The 17,830-nt window shown below is 39.7% G+C and overlaps 1 protein-coding gene across 8 annotated transcripts in view; it reads right to left on the bottom strand.

Annotated features, from left to right (window-relative positions):
* LOC109888042 (neurexin-1a) overlaps positions 1–15,245 on the bottom strand; it is a 790,431-nt gene extending 775,186 nt beyond the window's left edge. For all 8 annotated transcript variants that reach the window (XM_031835175.1, XM_031835176.1, XM_031835180.1 and 5 more), the window contains exons 1-2: positions 15,090–15,245; positions 12,140–13,577 (exon numbers count right to left, since the gene is read on the bottom strand). In XM_031835175.1, coding sequence (XP_031691035.1) covers positions 12,140–12,854 — 715 coding nt within the window. In that variant the 5' untranslated portion in view covers positions 12,855–13,577; positions 15,090–15,245. The remainder of the gene's footprint in view (positions 1–12,139; positions 13,578–15,089) is intronic.
* Between the last annotated feature and the right edge of the window lie 2,585 nt (positions 15,246–17,830).

The following is a 17,830-nucleotide window of genomic DNA, read 5'->3' as shown; positions in this document are numbered from 1 at the left end:
AGCCACGAACTCAGTCTCGCGCACACGTGAGAGCGAGCTCTGTTCCATTGCATTTCTACAGACAAAGGAATTCTCCAGTTGGAACATTATTGAAGAGTTATGTTAAAAACATCCTAAAGATTGATTCTATACTTCGTTTGACATGTTTCTACGACCTGTAATATAACATTTTGGACTTTTCGTCCGTACTTTCGCTGGACTTGCACTCGCGTCGTGAATTTGGATTTGTTAACCAAACGTGCTAACAAAAGGAGGTATTTGGGCATAAATGATGAACTTTATCGAACAAATCAAACATTTATTGTGGAACTGTGATTCGTGGGAGTACATTCTGATGAAGATTATCAAAGGTAAGGGAATATTTATAATGCTATTTCTGACTTCTGTTGACTACACAACATGGCAGATATCTGTTTGGCTTGTTTTGGTCTCTGAGCGCTGTACTCAGATTATTGCATGGTGTGCTTTTTCGGTAAAGCTTTTTTGAAATCTGACACAGCGGTTGCATTAAGGAGAAGTTTATCTAAAGTTACATGTATAACACTTCTTTAAAATGGTGTGAAATACTTGTATGTTTGAGGAATTTTAATTATGAGATTTCTGTTGTTTGAATTTGGCACCCTGCACTTTCACTGGCTGTTGTCATATCGATCCCGTTAGCTGGATCTCAGCCATAAGAAGTTTTAAGATGTTTTAGGTTGTAGTTATTATGGGACTCTATACCATTTGTATTTTATATACCTTATTGGATGTTTATATAGGCACTTTAGCATTGCCAGCCTAATATCAGGAGTTGATAGGCTTGAAGTCATAAAGAGCGCTGTGCTTCAAGCATTGCTAAGAGCTGCTGGCAAACGCAGTAAAGTGCTATTTGAATGAATGGTTACGAGGCTGCTGCTGCCTACCACCGCTCAGTCAGACTGCTCTATCAAATATCAAATCATATACTGTAAATAATTACAATATAATAAACACACAGAAACACGAGCCTTTGGACATTAATATGGTCAAATCCGGACACTATCATTTCGAAAACAAAATGTTTATTCTTTCAGTGAAATACGGAACCGTTCCATATTTTATCGAATGGGTGGCAACCCTAAGTATAAATATTGCTTTTACATTGCACAACCTTCAATGTTATGTCATACTTATGTAAATTCTTGCAAATTAATTACGGTCGTTGTTAGCAAGAAATGGTCTTCACACAGTTCGCAGATCAAGCTAGTTAACCTAGTAATATCATCAACCAAGTGTAGTTAACTAGTGATTATGTGAAGACTGATTGTTTTTTTATAAGATAAGTTTAATGCTAGCTAGCAACTTACCTTGGCTCCTTGCAGACACAAGGAACTTTTGAAGCTGCACTTGTGTAACAGGTGGTCAGCCCAACATGCAGTCTCCTCGTGAATTGCATTGTAATCGGCCATGATCGGCGTCCAAAAAGGCAGATTTTTATTACCGATTGTTATGAAAACTTGAAATCGGCCCTAATTATTCGGACATGACAATTAATTGCTCAACCTCTAATCTTTATAGCTAACATTATCATCTCCCTATAGCTAACATTATCCTTTCTGTTTAGCTGAAAGTATCATCTCTGTTTAGCTAACAATATAATCTATGTTTATCTAACGTATAATATCTCTATAGCTAATAGTATCATCTCTATTTAGCAAACAGTATCATCTCTCTATAGCTAATAGTATCATCTCTGCTGAGCTAACAGTATCATATCTCTATAGCTAACAGTATCATCTCTGTTTAGCTCAAAGTATCATATCTATTTAGCTAACAATATAATCTCTGTTTAGCTAACAATATCATCTCCCTATAACTAACAGTATCATATCTGTTTAACTAACAGTATCATCTCTGTTTATCTAACATATAATATCTCTATAGCTAATAGTATCATCTCTGTTTAGCTAATAGTAACATCTCTATATCTAATAGTATCATCTCTGTTTAGCTAACAGTATCATATCTCTATAGCTAACAGTATCATCTCTCTGTAGCTAACAATATCATCTCTGTTTAGCTAGTATAATTTCTGTTTAGCTAGTATAATTTCTGTTTAGCTAACAATATCATATGTCTATAGCTAACAGTTTAATTTTTGTTAAGCTAAAAGTAAAATCACTGTTTAGCTAACAGTGCCATTTCAAAAGGCAAGGTGTCAAAATTCAGTCAACAACACATTTGCAATAAAATTCTAATGTATCACTAAATCACTAAACATTTCCCACCTCATTTTCCAAAAGGCATCTCTAAACCAACAAGAAGTGTAATAATAACCTGAGCTACGCTGCTGTACATCACCAAATACCATGATGTACCATTAGGCTGACATTGTCTCTGTTACATTACATGATACAGATTGCGGGAAAGCAAGGGTATGTATGTACACAGTATCTCTATTTCCTTATAATGCAATAGACTACAATAATACATGCATATCAGGAGGTTTCCCTTGAAAAAGAGGTCTGTTTAAATAAAATGTATTTAAATATATGGCAGTGTGATGTATGGAGAATAAGAGTCAATTACAGTTACTCACCGAGCATTTTCGCACATATAGCTCTAAATGTCATGTTAGCATATACAGTAACAGTCAAAAGTTTGGACACACCTACTGATATTCATTTTTTTTTTTACTATTTTCTACATTGTACAGTAATAGCGAAGACATCAAAACTATGAAATAACAGATATGGAATCATTTTGTCACCAAAAAAGTGTTAAACAAAAAAAACAATGTTTTATGTTTGAGATTGTTCAAAGTAGCCACCATTTTCCTTGATTACAACTTTGCACAATATTGGCATTCTCTCAGCCAGCTTCATGAGGTAGTCACCTGGAATACATTTTAATTAGCAGGTGTGCCTTGTTAAAAGTTAATTTGTGGAATTTCTTTCCTTAATGCATTTGAGCCAATTAGTTGTGTTGTGACAAGGTAGTGGTGGTATACAGAAAATAGTGCCATTTGGTAAAAGACCAAGTCCATATTATGCCAAGAACAGCTCAAATAAGAAAAGAGAAAGGACACACCATCATTACTGTAAGACATGAAGGTCAGTCAATGCAGAAAATGTCAAGAACTTTGAAAGTTCCCTCATGTGCTGTCGCAAAAACTATCAAGCTCTATGATGAAACTGGCTGTCATGAGGACAGCCACGGGAAAGGAAGACCCAGAGTCTTTGGTCTGATGAGTCCAAATTTGAGATTTTTGTTTCCAACCGCTAAGTCTTTATGAGACGTAGGGTAGGTGAACAGATGATCTCGATCTTTATTTGGATTTCATGTAATGGACATACACAAAATAGTCCAAATTTGCGAAGTGAAAAATAAAATAAAAGTTGTTTAAAAAAAATTAATAAAAATTAATAAAAGAAAATTGGTGTGTACATACTGTATGTATTCACCCCCTTTGCTATGAATCCCCTAAATAAGATCTGGTACAACCAATTACCTTCAGAAGTCACATAATTAGTTAAATAAAGTCCACCTGTGTGCAATCGAAGTGTCACATGATCTGTCACATGGTCTCAGTCTATATACACCTGTTCCGAAAGGCCACAGAGTCTGCAACACTACAAAGCAAGCGGCACTATGAAGACCAAGGAGCTCTCCAAACTGGTCAGGGACAAAGTTGTGGAGAAGTACAGATCAGGATTGGGTTAAAAAAAAATAGCAGAAACTTTGAACACACCACGGAGCACCATTAAATCCATAATTAAAAAATGGAAAGAACATGGCACCACAACAAACCTGCCAGGAGAGGGCTGCCGACCAAAACTCACGGACCAGGCAAGGAGGTCATTAATCATAGAGGCAACAAAGAGACCAAAGATAGCCCTGAATAAGCTGCAAAGCTCCTCAGCGGAGATTGGAGTATCTGTCCATAGGACCACTTTAAGCTGTACACTCCACAGAGCAGGGCTTTATGGAAGAGTGGCCAGAAAAAAATAAGCAAACATGTTTGGTGTTCGCAAAAAGGCATGTGGGAAACTCCCAAAATGTATGGAAGATGATACTCTGGTCAGATGAGACTAAAATTTAGTTTTTTGGCCATGAAGGAAAACGCTATGTCTGGCGTAAACCCAATACCTCTCATCGCCCCAAGAACCACACAGTGAAGCATGGATGTCGCTAAATACAGGGAAATTCTTGAGGGAAACCTGTTTCAGTCTTCCAGAGAATTGAGACTGGGATGGCGGTTCACCTTCCAGCAGGACAATGACCCTGAGAATACTGCTAAAGCAACACTTGAGTGGTTTAAGGGGAAACATTTACATGTCTTGGAATGACCTAGTCAAAGCCCAGACCTCAATCCAATTGAGAATCTGTGGTATGACATAAAGATTGCTATACACAAGCAGAACCCATCCAACTTGAAGGAGCTGGAGCAGTTTTGCCTTGAAGAATGGGCAAAACTCCCAGTGGCAAGATATGCCAAGATAATAGAGACATTCCCCAAGATACTTGCAGCTGTAATTGCTGCAAAATGTGGCTCTACAAGGTATTGACTTTCTGGGGGTGAATAGTTACGCAGGCTCAGGTTTTCCGTTTTTTTGTCTTATTTCTTGTTTGTTTCACAAGAAAAAAATATTTTGCATCTTCAAAGTGGTAGGCATGTTGTGTAAATCAAATGATACAAACCCCCCAAAAATCTATTTTAATTCCAGGTTGTAAGGCAACAAAATAGGAAAAATGCCAAAGGGGGTGAATACTTTAGCAACCCACTGTACCACAGCATTCTGCAGCGATATTCCATCTCATATGGTTTGTGCTTAGTGGGACTATAATTTGTTTTCCAATGGACAATGACCTAACACACCTCCAGGCTGTGTAAGTGCTATTTGACAAAGAAGGAGAGTGATGGAATGCTGCATCAGATGACCTGGCCTCCACAATCATCCAACCTCAACCCAATTGACCTCAACCCAAATGGTTTGTTATGATTTGGACCGCAGAGTGAAGGAAAAGCATGGAACTCCTTCAAGACTGTTGGAAAAGCATTCCAGGTGAAGCTGGTTTAGAGAGTACCAAGTGTGCAAAGCTGTCATAAAGGCAAGGGGTGGCTACTTTGAAGAATATAACATTTTAAATATATTTTGATTTGTTTAACCATTTTTTGGTTCCTACATGATTCCATATGTATTATTCCATAGTTTTGATGTCTTCACTATTATTCTGTGATGTAGAAAATAGTCAAAATAAAGAAAAAGCCTTGAATGAAAAGTTATCTCTAAACTTTTGACTGGTACTGTACATTTCCTGCCACCATAATTATCTTGATAGGTGTTTGGATCTTGTTTACCACATACACCTTTGTTAATTACAGTATTTTTATAGCGTTATTCATTTTGACAATTTGTTGAAAGCCAACTACTTTTCTGTCAAAGTCACATGGACTAAATATAGTTCCAGACAGCTTCTTTGAGATGTCACTCCCCCCTCCCCTTCCAACTTATTTTTACTGTTCCCTCTCTCCTCTCCTCCCTTTTTTCTTTCTCCTATCCTTATGCTTCTCCTCTCCTCTCTTCCCTCTCATTGCCTTCTCTCCTCACTACTGCTGTCTCCAACTCCTCTCTTCACTGTAGGGAAGTACGTCACCACACCTAGGTTGGACAGAATTGGGTTACCACATTCGCCGCCATGCTGCTCAAAAAATAAATCCCAAACCACAGCATTCTATCAGAATGAATCATTTCAGAGAAAATACTTAATTGTGGCGCAACATGTTGGAGGCCACCTTAAAACAGATTGTATTATGTTAATATGACATGGCAGATTATCAGTATTTCTCATATGAAATGTCAATGGTTTGTGCATGATTTCAAATAGTCACGAAATCTGTGTCTTTTTTTCACCCAGTCAGAGTAGTATTGGCTTGTGCTATCCTGGCGATTTCAATACAATGAAGTATCTGCCTACAGTATAGAATGTATCACATACCATCACCACCATCACCACCACCACCATCATCACCACAATTACCACCACTACAATCCCCACCACCATCAACACCACCATCACCACCAGCATCTACACCACCACCACCATCATTACCACCATCACAACCACCACCATCGTCACCACCACCAACACCACTACCATCAACACCACTACCATCAACACCACTACAATCCCCACCACCATCATCAACACCACCACCATCACCAATAGGATACCTGTCCTATTCCCTCATAAAACAATCTACTGACTTTGCTGATAACTTCTTTAATGAGGAAAAAACATACTTACTTTGACTTTGACATGTGGTTGTCTCATATAGCTATCTTAAGAGGTAGGTTGTAATTTGCTCTGGATAAGAGTGTTTGCTAAATTACTCAAATGTAAATTTACAGTACCAGTCAAAAGTTTGGACACACCTACTCATTCAAGGGTTTTTCTTTATTTTTACTATTTTCTACATTGTAGAATAATAGTGAAGACATCTTGGCATTCTCTCAACCAGCTTCATGAGGAATGCTTTTCCAACAGTTTGAAGGAGTTCCCACATATTCTGAGCACTTGTTGGCTGCTTTTCCTTCACTCTGCTGGTACAACTCATCCCAAACCATGTCAATTGGGTTGAGGTCGGGTGGTTGTGGAGGCCAGGTCATTTGATGCAGCACTACATCACTCTCCATGGTCAAATAGCATTTACACCTGAAGGTGTGTTTTGGTCATTGTCTTGTTGAAAAACAAATGATAGTCCCACTCAATGCAAACCATATGGGATGGTGTATTGCTGCAGAATGCTGTGGTAGCCATGCTGGTTAAATGAGCCTTAAATACTACATACATTTCAGACAGTGTCACCAGCAAAGCACCCCCACACCATCACACCTCCTCTTCCATGCTTCACTGTGGGAAGCACACATGCAGAGATCATCTCTTCACCTACTCTACGTCTCACAAAGACACGGCGGTTGGAAACAAAAATCTCAAATTTGGACTCATCAGACAAAAGGACAGATTTCCATCGGTCTAATATCCATTGCTCGTGTTTCTTGTCCCAAGCAAGTCTCTTCTTCTTATTGGTGTCCTTTAGTAGTGGTCTCTTTGTAGCAATTCAACCATGAAGGCCTGATTCACGCAGTCTCCTTTGAACAGTTGATGTTGAGATGTGTCTGTTACTTGAACTCTCTGAAGCATTTATTTGGGCTGCAATCTAAGGTGCAGCTAACTCTATTGAACGTACCTCTGCAGCAGAGGTTACTCTGGGTTTTCTCCTCCATTGGCTGTCCTCATGAGAGCCAGTTTCATCATAGGCCTTAATGGTGTTTCCGCACTTGAAGAAACTATCAAAGTTCTTGGAATTTATCCGGATTGACTGACCTTCATGTCTTCTCTTTGCTTATTTGAGCTCTTCTTGACATAATATGGACTTGGTCTTTTACCAGATAGCGCTATCTTCTGTATACCACCCCTACCTTTTCTCAACACAACTGATTGACTCAAACGCATTAAGGAAAGAAATTCCCCAAATGAGCGTATTCATTACAGAGGAAAAAGGAAGGCACGGCGCACCCGCGTGACCGCGCAGTAAACAACTGATTGGCCTCAGCCTAGTGCACTTGTTGAAACAGCTCTTATTCGACCTCCTTCCACAATAGAAGCCTCAATCAACAATCTAAAGACTGTTGACATCTGCTGGAAGCCTTGGGAAGTGCAATCTGGCCCCATAGACACAGCATATTGGATAGGCAATCACTTAAATGAAACTACAAACCTCAGATTTCCCACTTCATGGTTGGATTTGTCTCAGGTTTTCGCTTGCCATATGAGTTCTGTTATACTCACAGACATCATTCAAACCGTTTTAGAAACTCCAGAGTGTTGTCTATCCAATACTACTAATAATATGCATATATTAGCATCTGGGACAGAGTAGCAGGCAGTTTACTCTGGGAAACTTATTCATCCAAGCTACTCAATACTGCCCCCCTGTCACCAAGAAGTTAACGAGAAGTGTATCTTTAAAATTGTGTAAAATACTTGCATGGTTGAGGAATTTTAATTATGAGATTTCTGTTGTTTTGTATTTGGCTCCCTGCAATTTCAATGGCTGTTGGCAAGGTGGGACGCTAGCATCGCAAACTTTCCCAGAGAGGTTAAACCATGCGAAAATATAGAACTGAATGTACATATCCTCATGGCTTCTCTATGGAGTAATTGTTGTCATAGTCATTGGGCCACCAGCCATCCAAATGTCATGATGGGCCATGAGAGGTATGAAACCATGGAAATAGAACATATCATTCATCATCTGTCACCTATATGGGACTATTGCCCCATATTGAAAGCTGGTCACCTCATATTGTATTCATATACTGTTGTTTACTTACTGTGCATGTCTCTACTGTATTCTCCACATAGCTTATCCTAATATACCTACTACTGTACATACAGTGCCTTGCGAAAGTATTTGGCCCCCTTGAACTTTGCGACCTTTTGCCACATTTCAGGCTTCAAACAAAGATATAAAACTGTATTTTTTTGTGAAGAATCAACAACAAGTGGGACACAATCATGAAGTGGAACGACATTTATTGGATATTTCAAAGTGTTTTAACAAATCAAAAACATGCAAAATTATTCAGCCCCTTTACTTTCAGTGCAGCAAACTCTCTCCAGAAGTTCAGTGAGGATCTCTGAATGATCCAATGTTGACCTAAATGACTAATGATGATAAATACAATCCACCTGTGTGTAATCAAGTCTCTGTATAAATGCACCTGCACTGTGATAGTCTCAGAGGTCCGTTAAAAGCGCAGAGAGCATCATGAAGAACAAGGAACACACCAGGCAGGTCCGAGATACTGTTGTGAAGAAGTTTAAAGCCGGATTTGGATACAAAAAGATTTAAACATCCCAAGGAGCACTGTGCAAGCGATAATATTGAAATGGAAGGAGTATCAGACCACTGCAAATCTACCAAGACCTGGCCGTCCCTCTAAATTTTCAGCTCATACAAGGAGAAGACTGATCAGAGATGCAGCCAAGAGGCCCATGATCACTCTGGATGAACTGCAGAGATCTACAGCTGAGGTGGGAGACTCTGTCCATAGGACAACAATCAGTCGTATATTGCACAAATCTGGCCTTTATGGAAGAGTGGCAAGAACAAAGCCATTTCTTAAAGATATCCATAAAAAGTGTAGTTTAAAGTTTGCCACAAGCCACCTGGGAGACACACCAAACATGTGGAAGAAGGTGCTCTGGTCAGATGAAACCAAAATTGAACTTTTTGGCAACAATGCAAAACGTTATGTTTGGCGTAAAAGCAACACACGCCATCACCCTGAACACACCATCCCCACTGTCAAACATGGTGGTGGCAGCATCATGGTTTGGGCCTGCTTTTCTTCAGCAGGGACAGGGAAGATGGTTAAAATTGATGGGAAGATGGATGGAGCCAAATACAGGACCATTCTGGAAGAAAACCTGATGGAGTCTGCAAAAGACCTGAGACTGGGACGGAGATTTGTCTTCCAACAAGACAATGATCCAAAACATAAAGTAAAATCTACAATGGAATGGTTCAAAAATAAACATATCCAGGTGTTGGCCAAGTCAAAGTCCAGACCTGAATCCAATCGAGAATCTGTGGAAAGAACTGAAAACTGCTGTTCACAAATGCTCTCCATCCAACCTCACTGAGCTCGAGCTGTTTTGCAAGGAGGAATGGGAAAAAATTTCAGTCTCTCGATGTGCAAAACTGATAGAGACATACCCCAAGCGACTTACAGCTGTAATCGCAGCAAAAGGTGGCGCTACAAAGTATTAACTTAATGGGGCTGAATAATTTAGCACGCCCAATCTTTCAGTTTTTGATTTGTTAAAAAGTTTGAAATATCCAATAAATGTCGTTCCACTTCATATTTGTGTCCCACTTGTTGTTGATTCTTCACAAAAAAATACAGTTTTATATCTTTATGTTTGAAGCCTGAAATGTGGCAAAAGGTCGCAAAGTTCAAGGGGGCCGAATACTTTCGCAAGGCACTGTACTATCTTCAGTGAATAGGACAAATATCCATGCCTCCTGCCATAGAGCCCTTAGGCCTACGCATGCACACAGCGCCTTAGGCTCACAGAATTAGAGGTATGATTTATGACATCATGCTTCTGACCCGATCCTATTTAGAACTATTGGTGTAGGTTTAAAAAACAGATTGATTGTTTTCTGTTTACTTTGATTAAAAATCTAACTTGTTAGAAAGATTCACCATCCATGAAAACATATATGGCTCAAATGCAATTTGGGCTGTTATTTCTGGAGAAGTGCAACTATGATCTGTAAGATGGTTCCACGATGTTTATAAAACATTACATGTGTAAGCAGTATAATGGTGAGTGGACATTACCCCTTTCTCTGTACCATACACCTTTATCTAAGCTCCTGTGAAAAGTTTGAATGTGTGTAAAACCCTCCATAGTCTGTTGCCTTGTCTGTATTATACGTCCATGGGGTGCAATTATGGTACCTGGAACTGTATTTAAACATGACCTATTTAAAAAAGTTGTTTCATTTTAATTAGAAATGGATTAGAATTATACAATGTTTTTAGGCCTTACCAATAGCCTATCCAATTTAATCTTGCTCATTGACTAGGTTTGTCATGTCCATATCCAGACTACACTTTACATTAGGCCTAGCCCCTATATCAATGTAAATGCTATAGCCTATGTTTAACAATGTGTTTGCATATTAAAGAGATGCAATTAGAGTGATGTTGACTGTAAACATGTTCAACATATTAGGACATATGAGGCAGGCTATTTAACAAACTAGGCTATGATGGACTGACATTTGAATTGGAGTTGATGACAACACAATAGATGACCGTAAATACACAACTTGAAGCGATCACATATTATTTAGCAATGGCGCATGTTCTGATTGGCCATATAGGAGCCAAGCCTTGACACACCCACAACTTGTTTATTCATCAAAACCCAGCCTTTTTGCTCCACTGTCAGCTACTGCGCCCATACTTTTGGTTGTGAAAATAGCTGACACACCCCTGAACCTATAACGCTGCCGCCAGCGCTAACATTTACCATTGTGTTAGAGTTGTTAAAATAAAGCCCTAAGTGTGTATCCCTATGGGGCCGTGGTCATAAGTAGTGCACTATGTAGGGAATAGGGTGCCATTTGGGATGTAATTTAAAGCTAATATGGTCTTTATACTTTATCAACAAAGCCAACAAAGTGCAACAAGGAAATGACAATAACAGAAAATAGAGGTGTTCCAAACAGTAAAACCTCTGCCTTCAAATCACAGGACAATCTGGTCCAGCATTGCACCAACATCTATAGGCCAAGATTCAGCCACAAAAGCAACTGAACAATGTATGAACTCGACTTTCTTCTCTGAAATTCTAACCTTAAAATCAAGCAAAATGTCACCATGAAAAGGTTTCTTGTGTATTTCATAAAACTACTTAATTTATAATGCTTAGATAATGTTATTGTAATCACTTAACAACAAACAGTAGATCTAGTACAGGTAGCATACTTAACAAGGTCTGGAGTCTTGGCTACATTATGTTATGCAATGCACAACGTACTGCATATAGGTACTGCATATATTATTCATATATGTGCATATCATGTCCTTCGTCTTCTTCTAAATGCGTATTACTATTTATGACTTGAAACATTCAGAAGGCGCTAAAGTCATTGGAGATGAAACAACTTCATAGGTCAACCATTCCCCTGGTGACCTTTTGCAGGTAGAGGCAAGACACCTTAGAGAATGAGGAACACCTGCATGTTGGGCTAATGAGCCCTTGCAGGAGCACAACCACTCATTAACAACCTTAGAAACAACTATGACGACATATGTTAAAAAAGTGTTGTATAATGATGAATGTATTTTGCACTGGGAATTATTGAATTATTAGTTAGGGCCTACAGGCGTATAGGTCTGTCGGCCTAGTATAGAGGAAGGGATGACGTGCATTTGCTGTAAACTGTAAGATTATTATTAGCCAACCTCTCTAAATGTTGGAAAACTATCAAAGATCATGTTGTGTTGTTGTTTAGATAAAGGGGAACTGACGAGTATTGTTAGTAGGCCTAAACCAGGCAACGGTCCAAAAGGGAATCCAGATATCTTACCGTCGCTGCAGTCCTTGCCCTGGTATCCAGTCTGCGAGCAGTCGCACGTGGGTTGGTGGTTAATGACATTACAGACCCCTCCGTTTAAACACATGTTGGCCGCCGCACTGCAGAGGTCGTTAATGACCCCCGCGCTATTTAGGAGAGCCGAATCTGTCTTGTTGACCTTTACGTTCGTTATCCATCCGGTAAAAGGCACCTGGTCCTTGACAGCAGCCAGCGTTAACCGTAAAGCCACAGAGCGTAATTCCGGCGGTATCCCCCCAAGGAACAGGTAGCTGAAGACAGTCATATCCTTTCTTTTCGACTTCACTTCGACCGATTTCACTTCTTTGTCCACCATTAGCGTCGTGTTTTTAAAGTTTCTCTTTATTGTCACCGTGTGCCACTGGCTGTCGTTCACCGTGGTGTTGGTTAGAACCATTGCAGGCTCAGCGCAGAAGATGGAGAATCGAAGACTGAGTTTACCGTTGTGTATTAGGAGTTCTAAAAAGTCACAGAATCCCTCGTCATCGAAGTACACTAACAGCCCGTGGGAACTCTTGGTTTTCATGTTGAAGCTCATTTCACTCTCGCAACATGCATTCCACATTGGAAACCTGGCCCACTGGCCCTCTGCACCTGTAAACTCCATAGAGGCCCCTATGTCTACCATACAGCAGACGAGAAGGCATACCCATATTAGATGGGCTCCATGCCGCATTGCAATAACCATGATGTGGCCAAATTGTTATTTAGGCCTCGATAGGCTACAATACCGCTAAATCAGATTTCAGGCGGGATTTTAATTTATCAAGCTATAAATTAGGGCTGAGTGATGTAATACACGGACTGACCATTAACAATTGTGCATATGAAATGACACATTGTAAACCTTAACCAATTATGTCGTTGTCATATCCTACCAGCAAACTATAATAGCCAGCCGGAAAATATATATATAATCGTTGTGTATTTGTCCACTTCTCTGTCGCCCCTAAATCCGAACTCCTCAGTCTTATTTTTTTTTATTCGGTCAGACGATTTCCTTTCTTTTATGATCCAGATTTTCTTCCAAAACAGTTGATGGTGATTCAGAAATCAAATAACCATTTGTTATTCTATTTCTCTTAGTTTTGGAACATGTATAAAGGCTACTTTCGGTCGGTGAGAGGCAGCTAGAGCGCACCAACCGGTTCTACTGCTGCTGAAATGGCATAGATAACCCTCCTATTCACCCCAAGAAGATGTAGCCGGAATCCGGAATCTTTGCTATTGGCTTCTCACCCTGCATCCTCCAAAACGGGCGCTGAAAAGACCCCTCCAAAACAGAATGGTTGTAATTGGCTGATTGATAAGCGTTGGGCGCGAAACAAGCCAATTGTCCCCCCTCCCCCCTCCCCCCAAGGCCAGTCTCTGATCCACAAAGCTTCGGCTTATAACATAATGAGAAGATGATCTGTAAAAAAGAAAAGAAACATAAGAATGGACAGTTCATTTTGTTTAGTCATCTTTCCCTTTATCAACCCTAATAGGTCTTCACAGGTCATCAAAAGCAGCATGATCCACAATCCGCTGGTAGTAACCAGCTCTCACAGTTTTACATCAGAATTAGACAGAGTACTTTCCATGAACTCTGTCATTCCATAAGTGTATCGGAATTATAAAGGTTGTGTAGAAAAGTATTTCTGCAATTTCAGAAATCATGCATATCAATTAAATGCTAGAATCTTGTTTTGTCGGTTTCCTCATTATTGCATCTACCTTTTAACTCAGCTTCCAACAGAACTATGATAAGCGCATAATTGAATATTGAAATGATTATGATTTTGGAAATGTATTGGTAAGTATTGGCATGTATTTGAATATGCCCAAATATACAGACAAGTGTATTTTCAAATAGAAATATTTAAATACTCCATGTATTTGAACATACGTCTGTTTATTAATATGGGTATTTGAAATGTAATTGGAACAAGCAGGCTAACTGAAAATAGTTACAAATAGCCGAGTATCATGAGAAATTATTTGATAACCGATCGAATACTTAAAATCTAAGTAATTGAATTCGGACACATTCTTTTTAAATACTCAAATACACAGAATATAAGTAGGCCTATTTAAGATGCAAATGCTTAAATACGCATGTATTTGAACCCAGGTCTAGACGGGCCAGACAGAAAGTGGCATTTCATTCAAACCTAAAAGAAAACCATCCAAATAAGCTACCCCGTTTGCTAGACAAACCATAATTGACAGAGGACTGAAAATTAGTTACAGAGATTCAAAACATATCATGCCAAATTTACCATATAGAATTCTAGAATGCCATGAAGATCAACTTGAGATTCCAACCGGTCCCATTCCACTGTCTATCTTAAACACATTAGATACTTTTCTATAAATTCGCACCTTCTACAGCAAACAAAATGAGCATGTAAACCTGTTTGTATTAAGCACTTGCCAACATCCCCACAATCTTTCTAACAATTAAATACAATCTATTGATGACACAGTTCAAAACGACTGAAGTGCATTTTGGCTAAGTTTTCAACAGCTGTTCCGTTGCCCGTCTAGCAGCTCAACCTATCAGAGAGACATTAAATCATACATCAAACTGGGTATCGTTAACCTGCATTTAGAACTCGATCATGCATGTCTAGGACCGACTCAAATCATCATCTAAATCATATTTTTCTTGTTATCTCTTGTTATGTACAGCACATTGAATATGAATTCGGCTACCCACCAAATAGCATCACCATGCAGTATTCTTCGACTCAAACTACCCCAATAGATCATCCACACTAAAAACTCTCAACCTCACACTATTTTAGCAAACTCTGAATTACTGCATCACTGATCATCAGAGACCGAGAAAAGAGTTGGCTTCACTCTCTTCTCCCCTATGTTCTAAAACTCAGCAACACCTTCATAACGATGGAAAATAAGTAAACGCATGGTCCTGTACCTTGGCTCTTCCCCCTATTCGATTCTCAGATAACGAAACAAAGTAAGATAAAACAGAGGAGCGGTAGAATCCTGTGATTATGGTGAGGGAGACACTGTCCAAACGTTGCAATCTTCCTCCCTGCAGCGCTCTGCCACAGACCGTCAGAAGGCAGAGACAGCGAGCGGATCACGTGTCTCTCTCTGTGTAGCTGCCTGGCTGCCGTCTACTGGGGAGGGGAGGGGCGGAATGCTGCAGCGCCTTGGAAAGCAACGCGCGCCGCTGCTGCCGGACGAATTTAATATATATCCGTCCACATTCACCAACCGACAGCAGCTGTCGCCTCGACAGACCTAGGTGATGTCACATTTCGTTATAAAACATCCACGAATTGCATGTTGATGAATTAGTGAAACGCACAGAGGTGGAAAAAAATATGGTTACGGAGCAGGGAACATTTGTTTTATGTCGGCAACAAGGGTGGCAAACGAAGGAGAGAGAGGAGAGAGAGAAGTGATGCAATTCAACAACTTCTTCGTATCTCGTGTGCAGCGACGGGATGTGGCGACGTTTGAGGCTGGCACGGAGTTCTCTTGATAATGGGATTTGTCTTACCATGAACACATTCTGTTAGTTGAAGTAGTTTACGCTAAACGACATAATTGATTCCTTCGGGTTAATATAACACAGACGATTATAGTGGACACTGTCGTTTAGCAAGTCCCACAGCCTACCAAGCAAGCGTATTCTGCAGCCTAAAATGTTCAGATCTTGCTTCATAACCTACATCAATACTACACTGTATGGATATTGTGTATCATAATATATTAACCTACTTTGGGAGTGATGATACTTGAATATCCATGTTTAACTCTGTGTTGTTGTATGTGTCGAACTGCTATGCTTTATCTTGGCCAGGTCGCAGTTGCACATGAGAACTTGTTCTCAACTAGCCTACCTGGTTAAATAAAGGTGAAATAAAAAAATAAAAAAATATGTCTGATATGGTCTCGGCTAATTAAAAATATAAAACATGAAACAACCTAAGATTTCCATTTCTCTGTTCGTTGTAGTTTGGCAAACTACTCCAACTACACATTTAATCCTGTCATTCCATCCCTAATTCAGAACATGTACAAATATAATGCCGTAACAAATGAGTGAATCCTGTATTTCATGGCATAACTAAAATTAAAATAATGGTCCTCGCCGAAACATTTGACCCACCGCGGAACCAGGACTATTTTACATTGATGTCTGAAGGCATCGAGGTCCAATCGATCTTCCGATTCAGCAGGAAGCGAGGAACCGAACGTGTTAGAATTGCCCGAGAGGGGTATTTAGGGTCCTCTCTTCACAGTGTTACTTTTCCCAATTCAAGACTACTGGAACATTGTGATATTGCTGCATGTGTGTATGTGTGTTTGCGGGTGTGTATGCCTGTCTGTGTGTGCTATAATGACATGGTCATGGGTAATGTTAGGCTGCAGACACAGCCAGCGGGAACATTCATGATCAAAGTATTTCCGTTATTCTACAGGGCAAACCAAACCATGTGCTCCAGGATCTAAACAGTAAAAAGTCAAGAAAATGTTTTTCTTTATGGAACCCCCTCTAGTTCTTTCTCACATATCATTTGTCATGGGACATACCTTTTAAGTATTTGCAGTTCATCTAGTCTGGTTCCAAATGTAGTACACTATTTCCAGGCCCACGGGGAAAGGGTGTGATTTGGGCTGTGGCCATACTTCTTATGAATAGAGTTCTGCCTCAGAAGGGGTGTCACAATAATGGAAAAAGTGAGCATAGGGCTTGCACTCAGGCTAGAATGGTGCCTTGCTTGTGCGTGAGAGAATACATATCTGTAGAAAAAGTGTGTCAAAATGGAAGGAAAAGGTATTTTCACAATAATATAATATTTTTCTCACTATAACGAGAGTGCAGTGAGTAGGCTAAACAGAGATAGTGCACTTTATATTAATGTGGGGCTTGAGATTTCCTCTCTATAGGTTCATACAATGATATGACAGCTAGTGCTGGGCTATGTCAGAGAAGCTGAATGCTTCCAGTTGCTTGCATTCTAAATGGTTATATACATGTTTTTTATTTAATTTATTTAAAATGTATTTATATTTGAACCTTTATTTAACTTGGCAAGTCAGTTAAGAACAAATTATTATTTACAATGACAGCCTAGGAACAGTGGGTTAACTGCCATGTTCAGGGGCAGAACGACAGATTTTTACCTTGTCAGCTCAGCGATTCAATCTAGCAACCTTTCAGTTACTAGTTCAACGCTCTAACCACTAGGCTACCTGCCGCCCCAGGCAAGTCATAATTAACTGTGCTATTCATGCCTACATACTCCTACTGTATGCATACATATTGTATAGCTACTCATCTTTCAATACAAAGACGTTAGATTTTGTGCACTTCATTTGTCAATAGTCTAGGTCACTGGAACTCAGTGCAGCAACACAGTGCAACAGCGGTTGCGGTTCCTTCAGCACCACCAACTCTAGTACAGTATTCAAAGCACACATGGCATTCTATTCACACACAACTCTATCATGATCAGGACCATGGACAGCGCACATGGTAGTACTGTTCTTTCAGCACCAGCAGTACCTCCAGTGAACTTTTCAGGCCAGGACAGGGCACCAGCAGTCACTCAGAAAAGCACACCAGAGCTCAAATACTACGAATCAGGTTTGAGAAGTTAGCAAGATAACTTTGATCAACTCTTGTGTTCAACTCGGCAT

This window comes from Oncorhynchus kisutch, linkage group LG11, assembly GCF_002021735.2.
Source record: "Oncorhynchus kisutch isolate 150728-3 linkage group LG11, Okis_V2, whole genome shotgun sequence".
Classification (NCBI taxonomy): Eukaryota; Metazoa; Chordata; class Actinopteri; order Salmoniformes; family Salmonidae; genus Oncorhynchus; species Oncorhynchus kisutch.
This window is presented reverse-complemented; position numbering and strand designations above follow the sequence as displayed.